Below are 17,656 nucleotides of genomic sequence, written 5' to 3' on the forward strand. Positions count from 1 at the left end.
TTTGTTAGAAAATATTAGGAATGACCTTTCTTTATTAGATTTAAACGAGAATTTGACTTTTAATAGGACACAATGGAGAAAAAGGATTCATGTAGCCGACCCCACGTAGTGGGATAAAGGCTTGATGTTGTTGTTGTTGTTGTTGTATATTCCTTTGGGGTTAGCAAATTCTAACTTCAACGGTCCATGCCTCCATTGAATCCATAAAAAGCACCTTGGCTGGATAATCGGACCTATAAGTAACTGAAGTCAACTAAGCTATTCACTTCAAATTGCCCATACTACTTAACGTTTAGCTTGGTGAGCTTAGCTGCTTGTGTTTTTTCTTTATTATATTTAACTATGTACTTTTAACTTTAGTACTTTTAAGGGCTTTCTTAAATTCTGTCTTCAATGCCAGGCCTAGCGGCATGAAGTTTTTCCCCACAATTATGCTGAAGAAGAGTAGGTCGGCTTAACCATTTTTTGACGAGCTCTCTGAGGCTATTTGTCCTTAAGGAAACAATGCAAGCCTTCTAGGAAAACTGTGGAGTTTAGCGGCTTGATTGGACCTTTATATGATTTTGAGAGAGCCGATCCCTCACCTTTGATAATCTTGATTCAATTGATGTTTTATTTTGGTGGAATGAGGCTTGAGTGTAACATCATGAGTTGTCATGACTTTTCTGAGTAAAACTCATGACAACTTATTATGCAAATAGCATGGGCTATTCACTCCAGAGTAGAGGGGGAAGGAGATGCAGAGTGTGAAAATCACTACATGCATATTTTTGCTGTGAGAATGTTGGCTTCTATCTATAAAGCTGGTTTTTATGTATTAGTGAAGTATACAGAGCTATTTAGTTTACCGCACATCATTGCCTACGATCTGTCTAAGAAAGTTATTTCATTAGAGGAACATCTTAGAGAGGCCAATGTGATGGTTGATACTATGGAATAAGCATTAAAGGCAGCATCTACTTGGCTTTTTTTTATTGGGACTTGGTTGGAGAAAAGTCTAACCTTGATGATTGAGTTAAGATTTAAAATGCTAGAAGTTATGGTTACAGCTCTAGAGGAAGAGGTATACGGCAAGTTGAACTATATTGTGGAACTATTTGTTCAACATGTATTGAGAGAGCTCGAAATTTGCAGTAGAATTTTTTTTTTTTAATGAAGAGGAGGCTGTATAAGTTTTGAATTTTAGGTTGAAAGAAGAGTCTTGTTGACGAAATTATTTTTGATTCTACCCAAAAATTTGCTATCGTGAGATCCCAGATGAAAATCCAAAGGATTATAATTTGGAGTTTATGGTCTCCTCTGGAGATTGAATAGAAAGAATGGTCGACAGCTCCAATGAAATTGAATAAACGATAAAGAGTGAGATATATTGTGGTTTTGTTCTGGGAGATGTGTTGAGAGAGGGATTTCTCTACTCTCCGTGACTTATAGAAAGTTTTCTCTAAGATTTGGTTAGATCCACTCCACTCATTGTTGATTATTGAAGGAGTTTTGAATTATGTTTGTATAATCCAGTTATTTGTACTAGAAAGTGCTAGCGATATGTGGCATTGAACCAGTTATATATATATATATATATATATTGGACTTATATGCAATTTACTCGCTCATGTTTTGCTTAATATCCTGCAGGTTGTCAAAGTTCCAGGTAGTTTTGAGATTCCTGTTGTTGCACAAAAACTTGGAAGGTCGGGAGCTTATAATGCAATTCTATGCATAGGAGCTGTGGTAAACTTTCCCGTAATTTGATATCTAACTGCCAAATAATAGTCATATATCAGTTTATAGTTTTTATCATCATCATCATCATCATCATTATTATTATTATTATTATTTTCATTTGAGGACCATTGAATCTCCAATTATGTAATTACTCTTATTACTTGGATTTCTAGAATAAAGTGGTGCATTATTGTGTGGTTTATTAATTTCAGCATGTATAAATTGCTTGCTAAAAAACCATAACCCTAAGTAACAAGCCTTGTTTAGAATTAGATTTACTACACCACCACAATAGGTCTCAGAAGCTTTAGAATTTTATGTTTTCTTTTGCATGGATGTTGATGCTCTGTGGATGTTTGCATGGCCTATATAAAATGAAAAAAATATTCGGTGCATGCTGATTTGGTGACGGAAGCCAGAAAATCCATTTTATGACAGGTTAGTTTGGGAAGTATAGTTTTATTCTTCGGATTATGGGTTATTGTCTAGTGAATATGTTGAATTAATCGATGGAATCGAGCATAGATGTGTTATTGGCCTTAAGTTAGAAAAGTGAAAGCTCATTGAAACTTCCTTTTATATCTATTCATCTTAAAACGGTTTATCAGTTTCCAGTCCTTATGATCTGGAATGAATGTCTCAGCGTGATTGCATTTTTTGTTTATTTTTATTTATGATTGATGTTTCCTTCATTTTTTGTGGGTTAGTTGATAGTTTACCCGAAGATTGAATCCCATCAGATATACTTTTAGCTCTAGGTATTTATACATACGTGTGAACTGTGAATTGTGAAAACTAATGGATTTGCAAAGCAGATATTTTGAAATGATCTTTATCATCATCACGATTGTCAACCATATCCCAATTATTTGGAATCTTTTTATGGTTGCTCATTTTATATTTATTTATGCTAAGTGATTCTTGATTTTTAACCTCTTCTTCAAAATTATTTTGGATAACTTCTATTCATGTTACCTTAGATCCTCCGTTGCTATTCCTCCAACGCTAATTTTATCTACACATCCAATGGATGTATTTTTTACTCTTTATTTTTAATAGATCTCATTTAATTTGTTTCTTTAATATAATCATTCATTAATTTATCCTTCTTTATTTTCATACACAATCATCTTAATATTCTCATTTCCACGATGCTCATCTTAGTCATCAATGAATTTCTTATTTTCCAACATGTGGATCTATCAACATCGTCAGCTTAGTTGAAGCTTCAATGAATTTCTTATTTCCCAACATGTGGATCTATCAACATTGTCAGCTTAGTTGAAGCTTTACGATATTAAGTCTTCTTAATAACTTAGTACATGAGTTTTAGATGCTTCTCCATTTTAACAACACGATTATCTTAGCCTTAAATTCTTTAAGTAATATATTTATCTATGTTGTCACTCTTTCATATAATATGTCCAAGATATTTAAATCTATGACACTGAAGTATCACTTTTATCTTCTAATGATATTGATTAATAATTATTATTACAACATCCACTTTATTATGTATCATATACATAATTTTTATTTTATTAATTTCAAGTTTATCTTCTTGATATGTCATTAATAATCGGCTTAACTCGACATGGAACTTGAACATTTGAATTGAAAACTTCTAGATTTAATTTCAGGATTAGTCAAACTCCAATTCAACAAATGTATAATTAAACCGATCAGCTCAATGAGATATACCTAACTACAATACAAATGATTTGATCCAAGTCTAAATAGGCCCAAATTAAGAGCTTAAATCATAGTAGAAAATTTTAGAATATTGATTTGAGGACCAACTGATCTCCAAATTTGACATGCTTATGGTTAGATTGTGTACCTCGATGTAACGAATCCAACGAGCCCAAGATTGCTTAATTCCAACTACATTAAGATGCTTCCATGCTGAATGAAATGAAAGGAATTAATAAGGATGGTCTGAAGGAGTGATCCGGATTTTCTCCATATATACGGGTATGCCACCACTTTAAAAAAATCTATAAAAAGTCCCCCACTCTTTGCCTAAGAAAGATTTATGGTTTGGGATTCAATAGAGCTCAAAGGTTTGAATATTCATGGAACTCCACTCGAGTACCACCATTGGACTACCACATGAGTGCCACCATCAGACCACCACTTGACTGTCACCATTGGACTATTTTTGCCCAACCACCTTTGTTGGATCACTGCCGATAAACCACCATTGTTGGAATGCCACCTCCAACCTTAGTCACCAGACCACCACCATTGGATTGCTGCCATCCGACTATCATTGATAGAATGACACCACTGCCCGACTAACATTGTTGAACCATTGTCACTTGGCCATAATCATTTGAACCCCTTTTCATCACATCTACTATGCAATATTTTTTGCCAGCTTCCCATACTCTTGTAAGCTTGCTATCTTCAATTGAAGAAACAAGGAAACCCTTGTAATCAATGCTTATGTGGCGAATTAATTTCTGGGTCAGGCCCTATGATTTTTTTTTGGGCTTTTCGTGTAAAAATTCTAATGCAACATGTGATTTTTTCATTTATCTGTTTGGGTGTTGAATCTTTGTGCCAAGTTAGGATTCAAAACTCTCACTTTGCTGCTATGAATTTTTTAGCACAACTCCAAATTTTTTCTCCATTGTTCAAACTTTTCAATTATTTTAGCAAATATTTCACTAATTAGAACTATGTTATTTGCAAAAAAAATATGCTAAGGCTTCTCACTTCGAATATTTTTTCTAAGCGTCTTTGTAATCAATACAAAATGATTTAGGCTCAATGTTGATCCTTGATATGATAGATGTATTAGATTTAACTTATGTTAAGAAAGTTAGATGTAGACCTAAGAATACTTGATGAGAAAATATTAGAAATAACATTTCTTTATTAGATTTAAATGAAAATTTGACTCTTAACAGGACATAATGGAGAAAAATGATTCATGTAGCCTACCCCATATAGTAGGATAAAGGCTTGATGTTTTTGTTGTTGTTGATGCTTGATGTAATCTTATTGTAATTTAAAGCTCATTAATTACTTTGCAGTTGTTTCTAATACTAGTAAATGCTCACTTATGCATATTTTTAACTTTAACATACTTTTGACAAATAATTTTGTTTAATACATACAAAATCAATTATTGTGGTAGTTGATCATAAATATTTTGTGGGCTCTAAAGTGCTCATGAGCTTGAGGGATGACCCTCCCTTCATTTTTGTTTGGAGTATAGAATAAGATGCTGAGCAATATGAAGTTTTGTATGATAAATTATTTTACATTTACAAATATTTTCTTTGAACTATCTAGAGTTTATTTTATATGTTGGGTGTCAATGTTTCTCATAAGCACAAGCCCTTATGATAATTACATCTCAAATGTGATAATTGAGAATACTCTCGATTAAGGATATTATGTATACTTTGCACTAGTGATGGTTAAGAATTTCATTTATGATTTGGTGTATTATTTAGAGATGAATTGTCAACTCGATCAAGTTCAAATGGTTTGCCTGAAAAAGAAGATCACCCTGGAGCATATAAGTGGATAAGATTTGATTGTTGTATGAAAATCTTCTCGTATGTTATTCATGAGGGTTCATCCAAAGATTATTCCCAAGAGTCCATCCCTAGGTTGTTTCCAAGGGTCCATTCTTATTTTTGAGGTGGTTAAAAAATGTGGTATAAGGACATTTTGCCTCAATTTGCTTGATCTATAAGTTGCCTCAAGTAGTGAGATATGAATTGACTTACCAAAAATTTTTGAGCTATGAAAGAGTATCTGTTTTGTTTGTTTTTGTCATATCTTGCCATTAGGCTTAAAAGGAAACCTCAAAAATTTAATAGGAGGGTTCGAGCTGATAAATTAAGAAATAATTCTAAGAAGTAAAAATATATGATTTTGATATTGTTTGTCTACTAATAAGATCATCGGAGCATCTAAATCAATAACACCTATTCTTTAAAGAAACAAAATATAAATAGAATTTAACTTCTGCAGTATCTCATTTAAGAAATAAGTCACTGGACCGATCAAAGGATAGGCCGATCCATTGTATCGTCTAGAGTTTTTGTGAGGCAGAACAGGACTCCACCTGAATGAGTCCTGAACGTGATGTTGTGAGATTTGCTATATATTTTATGCCTTATGTAGGTTGTTTACCCTAGGGTTGAGTGTTTTTTCATGCTTGTATTTGCTTAAATTAGTTTTGCTTAGGTTGAGAGGGCCCTAGCCGACGGCTACAGATTTGAGAGAGTTGGATCTTCCCTCCAATTAATGATCCAACTATATCTTGTGTTTTTCTTCTTAGTTATTTCAATAAAAAGGTTTTCTTATATGTGGATTAATTTGTGTCGATCCTTCGTAGGATAATAAGCTCTAGTGGTGTAGGAATTGGGTCTTATGATGGTCCATCAGAGACCAATATTGAAGATAACAAACCTCTGTGGGGTTATGTGACAAAAGTAGGTAAAATGTCAGAAGGGGGTAGCAATATTGTATTCAAATGCAATTATTGCAATGCCACATACAAATGATCATATTATAGAGTGAAAGCTCATTTGTTGAAGATTAGTGGCCATGGAATTAAAGTATGCCCGAAAATAAGCTCATCACAAATGGCTGAATTATAAAAAAATCAGTGAAGCTGAGTAAAGGAGTAAAAAAGAGATTCTAAAACATATTCTACTTCCAAGCACTCATGCTTCATATCCTTCATCATCTTCTTCAATTAGAAGTGATGACAATACTGTAAACAAAGGGCCTTTTCGGATGGAGGGATTTGAACCAAATAGAAGAAAACTTGTTGTAGATAGTGCTTTGGAGAAAATATTTAATTTACAAATGAGAGAACAACTAGATGGGGAAATAGCTAAAATATTTTACTCAGCTGGACTTCCTTTTAACCTAGCAAGGAATCCACATTACAAGAATGCCTTTATCCATGCATACAATAATAATCTTGTCGGATACGTGCCACCAAGATATTGTCATTAGAATAATGTTGTTGCAAAGAGAGGGATAATATTGAGAAGTTGCTCAAACATACTAGAGGAGTTTGGAAGAAAAACTGATTTTGGTTTGAGATGGGTGGATAGATCCACAAAGGTCACTTATCAACTTCATGGCTGTAGCAGAGAGCTATCCTATGTTTATCAAAGCTGTAAACTGTGAAGGACAGTATAAGGATAAGTTTTTCATTTCTAATTTAATCAAAAAAGTTATCATGATGGTGGGGCCTTCAAACATCATCCAGGTCATTACTGATAATGCACCTGTTTGTAGAGCTGCAGGTCTACTTGTAGAGCAAGCCTATCCTTATATTTTCCGGACACCATGTGTTGTGCACATGCTTAATTTTGCCTTGAAGAATATTTGTGCAGCTAAGAAGACCGAGGCAAACGAAATCACCTACAATGGATGTCATTGGATTATAGTGATTGCTGGAGATGCAGTTGTAATTAAGAATTTTATTTTGAATCACTTCATGAGACTCTCTATATTCAATGATCTATCTAATTTGAAGATGTTTGCAGTAGCTGAAACTCGATTTGCCTCAGTTATAGTAATGTTGAGAAGATTTAAAAAAATAAAAAAATGCTCTTCAAGCTATAGTGATCAGTGACAAATGGTCCTGTTATAGGGAAGATGATGTTGGAAAGGCTAGATATGTAAAGGAGAATCTTTTAGGTGATTTATGGTGAGATGAGATTGAATACATAATAAATTTTACAGATCCAATTTATGAGATGTTGAGAGTAGCTGATATATAAGTCTTGTTTACATTTCATTTATGAGATGTGGGATTCAATGCTAGCCAAAGTAAAAGAAATTATATATATACATGAGAGGAAGACACTTCATGAAGATTCAAGCTTTTGGGATGTTATTTATGCTATTCTAGAAGATAGGTGGAGCAAAAGTAATACACCTTTACATTGCTTGGCTCACTCACTAAATCCCAGGTAAATTTCAACATTTTTCATTATTAATTCATAATTTGTTGTTTAGTAATTTCAACATTTTTTCATTATTTTATTTTAATATTTTTTGAAGATATTCAACTAAAGAATGTCTTCAAGAGGATCCTTAAAGAGTTTCTCCATAGAAAGATTTAGAAATTTCAAATACGACGAATACATATTTGAAGCGTTATTTTCCAAATGAGGAGAGAAGAAGTGTCAATATTAAGCTTGCTAAATTTTTTGGTTATTTAGAGGACTTTGGTGACCCAGAGTTATTGTGTGATAAGTGAAGAATTGATCCAAAAATATGTTGAATTATACATGGAGCTTCAGCACCTCAACTTCAACCAATCGCCATAAAATTGCTTGGCCAAGTTTCATCCTCATTTTGTTGTGAAAGAAATTGGAGCACATACTCGTTCATCCAATCAATGAAGAGAAATAAAATTACTCCACAATGGGCTGAAGATTTTGTTTATTTGCATACAGACCTTTGGCTTCTCTTAAGGAATACTCCAACTTATATGGAAGGAGACAACATAATCTGGGATGTTGCTGGAGATGGATTTGAATCTCTTGAGGATATGAGAATATTAGAAATTGCTAATCTTTCACTTGATGAGTCTGAATTGGAAGCTTTGATATGTATTGAAGATGATATAGAAATTCAAAGGCAAATCACTGAAGAAGCTAATCTTATCATCCCTTCTATTGAATAGTTGAAACTTCATGTGCTGGACATTTTATATATATATATATTTTTTTTGGTGTACTAGACATTTCAATATTTAATGATTATTTTTATTTTGATATTATAAGATACAGTGCTACAAATGATGTTGCTTTTAATTTTTTTTGTCATTTCAAATATCACGCTTTGATTACTTTCTTAATTTTTATGCATGATTTATATATTATAATGTCGTATCCGCGACGTATCCGTATCCTGTATTTTTAAGAATTAATGTGTCCCGTATCCGTATCATGTCGTATCCGTGTCGCCATATCCGTATCGGTGCAACATAGGTTATACTTTTTTTTAACATAGGTTATACTTAAATTATGCCTAGTGCTTCATTTTTGCATCAAAATTAAAATCATTGATTATATATAAAAAACTTCTTCCAATATTCTTTTTAGTATATATTATAAATGAACTTGTATAAAATAATCTGCTAGCTTATTTTTGTATCTTTATCTTGATAATCTTTAGTGTTGAAAATGCACATTTAGTTGTTAGAATTGAAATAGGTAAAATTAAGACAAGTTAAATCAATCAATATATAATACGTCACAACCATCTAAGGAAGCACGAATTTCAATGCAATTTTTATATTGAAAACTTGAATAATTAAATAGGTGTGTGCACCTAAACTCTAATTTAAACAACATTATAATTTAACTAAATATATTGATGAGATGAACCCATCAATACCAAAAGTGATTCAATTTGTATTTAAATGAGCCCAAATTAAACACTTCAAGTATGATTGAAAATTTTAGAATATTAATTGTAGTGCCAAAATATTTTGTAATATTGGATGCTTTTGGCAAACTCAAGCGTCTCAACAAGATAAATCGAGCAATCCCTAGATTATTCAATTCTAAGGTGATTATGGTACTTAAATGATAAATGAACAACCTATAATCAAAAGATTCAATATGGATTGCCCAATGGAGTGTTTTGATATTTTGGCTATATTTACAAAAATGATGCTATCAAAAAATTATAAATAGACACATTTTTAATATGAGGGGCCCTTGTATTTGAAAAGAGTTTGAAGATCTAAAGAACTATAGAGCTCTACCTAGCATTTAACACCGACGATCACCACACCCAGTCTTCTGACTTTCATCATCTAATTGTCGTTGTCTGATCATTGTTGTCAGACCACTTCGATCTGAACCATCATTATCCATTCACTGGTGGGGACATCAGCTCGTGGAAGGTTTATCAGAGGCGTGGCCGCCGATCTACGGCCACGATCGAGTCTTTGTATTTCTGAGTCATTTCTGTTATTTTATTATTTATGCATTTTTTTATCTGCTTAGTGTCATGTTTGTTCTTTCGTTTGTACCCCTTTAAAGGGAAGTGTCATGTGTGAGCCCAAAGGGCAATTTGGTTTTTTATTTCCTTGAGTCCATTGTACTTGGCTATATATAGCCCTTGGTTTTTTTGTTTCTTGGTTAATGAATGATGATGAGAATTTCGTCTATAATTATTTTCTTAGAGCTTATGCGAGAGCTTGAGAGAGAGAGCTAGAGATCTTGGTGGAGCTTAGGAGAGGCCACTCGTCGTACCCAACAGTCACCACCGGTGGCTCTTGGTTCTCTTTCCCCTTATCACCACCACCGGCCAACTCTCTTCCCCTCACCCGACTTCCTTCTCTCCCTCTCATCCAAACCCCACGGTCAAACCCTCATCCGAGCCCCTTCACCCCCACCCAACCTCACGGCCAAACCCATAACCGGCCCCTTGGTCGCCGACTCCACCTCCCTAGCCGCCGGCCAAGCTCCTCTCCCCACCTTCCTTGCGATTTCCTATTTTGGTTGGGCTAATTTAGGGATTGATTTGAATTTGAAATTATTCAAATTTAAATTTCAAATTCTTTCCTAATTTAGTAAATCTATTTTAGGAAAGTTCCTAATTTAAATCCATTTGAATTTAAGATTTAAATTGGATTGAATTATTTACTTTCCTATTTCTTTAAACCAAATTAAGAAGCCTTCATTAGCCTCATTAAATCCTCTTTCCCCCTCTTTAGCCGCCGGCCCTATCATGAACTCCAATTAGGAATTTTTTCCTAATTCCCCCACCTCCTCTAGTAGAAACAATTCAAAACCTCTCATCCCCTATTTGGCCGAAATTTCCATCCCCATAATTCTTCCAATTGTTTCCTAATCTAATTAATTAATTAGGAAAACCCCCCCCCCCCCCTCATTAACCCGTCGGCCCCTTTCTCTCCCTCCCAAACCGCCTCTCTCTCTCTTCCTCTTTAATACTCCAAAGTAAATTGTTGCCTTAGTTTCTTCCTCTCTCAATTCCCCAACACATATTCCTAAAATCTGAAATCTCTCTCAGATTTTTGGAATAAAAAATATGAAACTATTTTCAGATTTCCTTAGGGAAGAGACTTGAAGTTTGTTATCCTCTCCGCTTGCAAGAGAAACTTCTTTCTCTTTTCTATTACTCGAGAGGTGTATCAAGGGCTAAGGAGATTCTACTTTCAATCATCCATGGTTGGCGGATCCGGAGACTGAATATGGAATAACTTGGGACGAAGACGGTTTCACCGACATCCTATGATCAACCTTTTTCGACGTGAACCCGAGGATTGACCACACCGTCGAAGACTACTTGGAGCAAATTCTAGATACCTTGGTGGAAGCTATCGACAAACACTTCGAAGGCGTCGAGTGGAGGATCTCCACTACTCCTTGATGAAGGTTCCTCTTCCTCCTTGCATCTTTTATCTTTTAGTTTAACTTCTCTTGGCTTGATTGCAGTCACGACGGACCCCTCTTCATTGCTCATGCTAAAGCTTAGAAAATGTAGGGTTTGAGTGCACCTCTATGTTTTCTAATTCTCGTTGTTAGACTAGGGATTTCTTTAAACGCTGCTATTTGGCATTGTATTATTTTTTGAATTTATTTTGTTGGATCCAAAGCTCTTGCTACGCATTTTGGCCTAAGCGGGTGTGACCCCTTATTTGTTTTGACTTGTCGTTTTAATTGCTAGAAGTTTTTTTCCTAATTATTCTAATCAAGAATTGTGCAAAATCTAAATGAATTAAAACATTTCATACGTAGTCCTGCATCATTCACTTTTATGCAATTATCATCATATGACTGCCTTCACCGGACCACCATTGTCCAACAACCGTTTCCTAACTTTCATCTTCGAACTGCCATTATCATCCTCGACTACTTCAATAAGTAAATAAAGTAGAAATTTTATATTTGAATTAATTAACATAATTATGATATTTATATATAATTAAAGTATGATAAATATATTTATATTAAGAAAAGAATATATTATTAATAATTTGCCCTAAAATATAATTGATATTGAATTATAATTATGCATTTAGGCTTTGTGTGGCAAAATCTTCAATGTAATAAATAAGATTAAAATATTTGCTCCAAATCTAAGGGTGGTGAGAGCCCCTTTCAGCCGATCCCATAGCATGAATGTGGGAATTGAAGGACATTTAATAATAGGCGGGCATGTGTCCTAAAGGAGAGGCACAATGCACGTATACTTAAATTTTTTTCTGGTTTCTTGAGGAAATGCCATTTATTTCCGGGAATTTTATTGCTTTTTTTCATTCAGATCCTAGGGATGTTTCCACTCCCTTTCCAAATGCTTATAAAAGCTAATTTAGGCATGGTGTTGCTGGTGAATTTGACATTGAATGCCCTATTCTCTTATTTCAACACTTCACATGAAAACTTTACTTCAAAGGGCACATAGCCTTTGGCTGCAAGTCTGCAACAAGTTTCGGCAACCCGGATATCATGTCCTAACCTTAACTAGAAGCTCACTTGGTAGTTTAGAACAATATTGTTACAAATAAAATTGATTTTTTTCCTGTTGTTTGTAGATAAGAGGTGATACCACCCATTATGATGCTGTTGCAAATTCAGCAGCATCTGGAGTGCTCAATGCTGGATTAAGTTCAGGTTTGTCCATTTTATTTCTAAGTCATATTAGTTTTTGCACATCATGAAAAATTAAACAAGTTCCCTTTATTTCCTCAAGTATCATCTATTTTGTTTACCTCAGCTTTTTTGTAGCATCACCATTGTTGCTACTTCCTTATTCTGGACATTAATTTAATGATAATTTTATTTCGGTTCATTTGCCTTTGTTTATTCTTCATTTTGTTCCTGTCGTTTTAGGAAATAATATCTTAAGGGGAGTTTTTTTAATCATTCTAATGGATCTGATAAGTTTTAATCTAGTAATTATTCTGATTCTATCTTTATTGTCAATCAAGGAATGCCATGTGTATGTACAGAATCCACATTACAAGAATGCCTTTACATATGCATGCAATAACAATCTTGCAGGATACTTGCCATCAGGATATAATGTCATTAGAACGAAGAGTTGTTTCAAAGAGAGGGATAATATTGAGAAGTTGCTAGAACCTACTAGAAGAGTTTGGAAGGAAAAATGAGTTACTTTGGTTTGAGATGGGTGGATAGATCCACAAAGAAGACCACTTATCAACTTCATATCTGTAACAGAGAGCTATCCTATGTTTATTAAAGTCGTAAACTGTGAAGGATAGTATAAGGATAAGTTTTACATTTCTAACTTAATAAAAAAAGTTATCATGATGGTGGGGCCTTCAAACATCATCCAGGTTATTACTCATAATGCACATGTTTGTAGAGCTGCAGATTTACTTGGAGAGCAAGCCTATCCTCATATTTTTTGGACACCATGTGTTGTGCACATGCTTAATCTTGCCTTGAAGAATATTTGTGCAGCTAAGAATATCGAGGCAAACGAAATCACCTACAATGAATGTCATTGGATAACAGTGATTGCTGGAGATGCAGTTGTAATTAGGAATTTTATTATGAATCACTCCATGAGATTCTCTATGTTCAATGATCTCTTTAATTTGAAGATGCTTGCAGTTGCTGAAACTCGATTTGCCTCAGTTATAGTAATATTGAGAATCTCATGGAGTGATTCATAATAAAAAATAAAATGTTTTTTCTCAACTATAATCCATAATAAAGAAGATTAAAATATTTACTCCAAATCTAAGGGTGGTGAAAGCCCCTTTCAGCCGTTTTTTGGTTTCGCCAGGCGCCAATGATCCCATAGCATGAATGTGGGAAGTGAAGTACATTTAATAATAGGCAGACGTGTGTCCTAAAGGAGAGGCACAATGCAGGTATACTTAAATTTTATTATGGTTTCTTGAGAAAATGCCTTTTATTTCCGGGAATTTTATTGCTTTTTTCATTTAGATCCTCGGAATGTTTCCACTCCCTTTCTAAATGCTTATAAAAGCTAATTTAAGCATTGTGTTGCTGGTGAATTTAATATTGAATGCCCTATTCTTTTACTTCAACACTTCACATGAAAACTTTACTTCAAAGGGCACATAGCCTTTGGCTGCAAGTCTGCAACAAGTTTCGGCAACCCGGATATCATGTCCAAACCTTAACTAGAAGCTTACTTGGTAGTTTAAAACAATATTGTTACAAATAAAATTGATTTTTTTCCTGTTGTTTGTAGATAAGAGGTGATACCACCCATTATGATGCTGTTGCAAATTCAGCAGCATCTGGAGTGCTCAATGCTGGATTAAGTTCAGGTTTGTCCATTCTATTTCTAAATCATATTAGTTTTTGCACATCATGAAAAATTAAACAAGTTCCCTTTATTTCCTCAAGTATCATCTATTTTGTTTACCTCAGCTTTTTTGTAGCATCACCATTGTTGCTACTTCCTTATTCTGGACATTAATTTAATGATAATTTTATTTCGGTTCATTTGCCTTTGTTTATTCTTCATTTTGTTCCTGTCGTTTTAGGAAATAATATCTTAAGGGGAATTTTTTTTAATCATTCTAATGGATCTGATAAGTTTTAATCTAGTAATTATTCTGATTCTATCTTTATTGTCAATCAAGGAATTGTTATGTGTACGTATAGAAATCATATTTTAAAAATATTTGGGTTGAGATTGGATGCTGAAGTCAATTCTTACCGTCTTGTCTTGTTTTAGACTGTGTAGGTGTACAAACATGAAAGAAGAAAATGTTGACCATTTAATGTTCTTTTTGTGTAATTTGTTTTCAAGTTTTCACCTTGTCCAATTTTTGTTGTCTACTTATTTTTGTAGAAGAGGTTCCCTAGTTTCCAATAATGAATAATCAAGTTAAAATAATTTTTCACAACATTGCAGGAGTTCCTTGTGTTTTCGGTGTTCTTACTTGTGATAGCATGGAGCAGGTAATTTCCTTCTATGCCTAATTTTCTCTACAGCATCTTTGAAAAATGCTCATATTAGAAGGCTTATTTTTGGAGATCTAGCTGCCAAAAATTATTTCAGTAACACATCCAGTAAGAATGTAAGATGCTTTACAATATCACTGGTATAGAGCTTTCAATTGCTCTCGTATTAAATGTTATTTGTTTTTTGGCATAGCCATTCCTTTTCTGGTTAGTAAACCTCTTGGATGATACATGAGAACACTTGCGTGATAATCAACCAACTGTATGAATATTAATACTTCGTTTGGGACAGCTTTCTTACTGCTTTCTAAAGCATCTTTTTAATACAAAAATTTTTAGTTCAATAAATTTTTATACTAGAAAATTGTTTTAAGAAACAGTAAGAAAGCCTATGATGCACAGACACAGACATGGAGACACGGATATGACACAACACGAATACGGGACATATCAATTATTGAAAATATAGAACACGGATACGGGTGGGACACAGTATTATAATTTTTATATTTTAAAAAGTGTATAAAAATTGAATAAGTATAATATTAAAAATAATTTAAAAACAATAAATCATTTAATTAGAATTTATGCTTAAAATTATTAATAATAGGAAGTCGAGAGTCAGACGTCAATGCCGTGCATCATACATTAAGAGAGGAGACAATATTGATGTTGAGAGCCAGGCATTGATGTTTTGCAGTAAGTATCAGGTGTCTATCGTCAATGTTAAGAGAGCGTTGGTGGTCGATGTTAAGACGACGTAAAAAAAAGATGAGCTAGCAATTTCTAGAGCTATCATGTTGTAGGTGTAGAATTTGCTAGTGTTGAGCATCAATGTTAAGACAATAACAGACTTTGATGTTGAGATTATTTTGAAATGTCAATATTGTAACAATGTCAAACATCAATGTTGAGATGACATCGGACATTCTTGTGTAACCAAATCGCGACCCGTCATATGAAATGAAAATGAGAATATTTGATGAATGAGATATTGAGTGGGACAATCGATTTAGTGGTGGATAAAAATTAAGAAAATTTAGTTTTTATATTTTAAATAAATAAAAAATTTAAATACAAGAAATTATATTTTTAAAAAATTCAAAACATATTTAAGACACGCATGTCGAACACGCGTGTCCAATTTGCATTTAATAGTTTTTTAATCGGGGATGTTTTCGGCGCGTCCGACATTGTGCGCTTCTTTAAGAAGTGTCGGTGCATTATAGAAGAATGCTGTCCCAAACGAAGCCTAAATCTCCCCCCAAACCAAAAGAAATTTCTTGCTCAAAAGCTGAAATAGATAACACATTTTTCTTTCCAAATAAAATAAAACTATGTTAAACTTCCGGTAAATGACACGGTTATCCTCTCGGGAACTAACAAGGAATCATTATAGATAGCTTCCCTTCTATTATAGAGATTGTGGGATTTAGACATACCATAAACTTCTCCTGTATTTACATATTTAGTAACTAAAATTACATATTTACCTATATAGCACTCAAATTTTTAAATCATATCTAAAGTATCGCAAACATTAATTTATATAAAATAAAACACATCACTTAAATGGTCTATAATCAAATATAATAATTTATGCATTATATATATAAATACATAGAATTTGGGGTATGTTTGATATCTAAACATTAAACATTTGATGCATTGCAGGCTATAAACCGTGCTGGAGGTAAATCTGGAAATAAGGGAGCAGAGGCTGCCTTAACTGCGGTAAGCTTCAACCTTCTTATGTCAGTGACACTAGCCTTCTTTTTTTAAAGAATATTACCCATAAAATTTTCGTTTTTCTATTGATTGAAACAGATTGAGATGGCATCATTATTTGAACACCACTTGAAGAAGTGAAATGCATGAACTTTGCCATCTCGACGCCATTTTGATTAGACTATTTTTTCAATAATTGCAAGATTTCCTTGCTTGATCTTTTGTAGCAAGCAGAGTTTTGTAGCTTTGGGTTTTCTAGTTGGCTGTTTAGTTTTCTCAGAAAGTTGAATTGTGACTTCAGAACGTGTCAATCTTCGTCCCCTTATTTTTATTGATTTAAGTAAGGCTGATTACAATTGTTATTGACTACAGAAGTCGTCTCCCTGATCATTGTGAGTTGATGAAAATAGAATTTTTTTTGTTTGAAGTTTTGTTTCAGATCATTTTATTTTTTAGATCATAATCATAATTTTTATTTGACTATTATTTTTTTATTGTTTTAAAAATTTTTTATATTAGGAAGATATTTTTTACAACAATTAAAAAAGTTTTTTTTCTGACAATAATTTTATTACTATATTTATAAAAAGTTGCAGCCGTTCAAAATGAATCATAAGGTTTTTTTTATTGTTTTTTAAAATAGATTTCTAGTGAAAAAAAATTTAGTTCATAAATTATAAAAAAATAATAATAAATATATATTAAAAAATATGTACTCACATAATCTTACGTGATAGTTGTGACAATTGAAATGAATATTATAAGCATTATTTATATATACTGATATGGATTATTATTAATATTATTATTGATTTATTGAACAAAAAATTTATTATACATTGAGCATGTGTCATATATAATAAAATATTGAGCATGTGATTTAGGATACTATTAATATATATAAAATTAAGATGGTATAACATGATATACTTTAATAATTATCTATATGATTTATTTTTGATAGTCTTTATTTGATTAATTTAATTTATTGCTTTTATAATTCTCTATTGATTTTCATGAGTAATTGAAATGAAAATTGCCTTTAATGATTTCGAAGACTCGTACTTCATTTACTATCTTTCAATCTTCGTTTACAATTTTATTATTTTTTGAATTGATTTAATTGTCTTATGAATGCCTACTGTATATGATTTACTGCTTTAGACTAAATGCTTAATTGCTCATTTACCATATTTGAATTAATTATAGGTTTTTGTGGACCTGTTGGTCTTTTTAACCATATTTATTTTGGAAACCCACAG

At 32.9% G+C, this 17,656-nt stretch overlaps 1 protein-coding gene across 3 annotated transcripts in view; it reads left to right on the plus strand.

Annotated features, from left to right (window-relative positions):
* Window positions 1–16,818, plus strand: part of LOC110113848 (6,7-dimethyl-8-ribityllumazine synthase, chloroplastic) — a 40,753-nt gene extending 23,935 nt beyond the window's left edge. For 2 of the 3 annotated variants that reach the window (XM_020846555.2, XM_020846554.2), the window contains 5 exons: window positions 1,633–1,728; window positions 12,287–12,365; window positions 14,617–14,663; window positions 16,341–16,400; window positions 16,494–16,818. In XM_020846555.2, the coding sequence (XP_020702214.2) occupies window positions 1,633–1,728; window positions 12,287–12,365; window positions 14,617–14,663; window positions 16,341–16,400; window positions 16,494–16,535 (324 nt within the window). In that variant the 3' untranslated portion in view covers window positions 16,536–16,818. The remainder of the gene's footprint in view (window positions 1–1,632; window positions 1,729–12,286; window positions 12,366–14,616; window positions 14,664–16,340; window positions 16,401–16,493) is intronic. The other variant, XM_028699669.1, reaches the window with a different exon arrangement.
* The last annotated feature ends 838 nt before the right edge of the window (window positions 16,819–17,656 follow it).

Source organism: Dendrobium catenatum, unplaced genomic scaffold (assembly GCF_001605985.2).
Source record: "Dendrobium catenatum unplaced genomic scaffold, ASM160598v2 fragScaff_scaffold_1360, whole genome shotgun sequence".
Lineage (NCBI taxonomy): Eukaryota > Viridiplantae > Streptophyta > Magnoliopsida > Asparagales > Orchidaceae > Dendrobium > Dendrobium catenatum.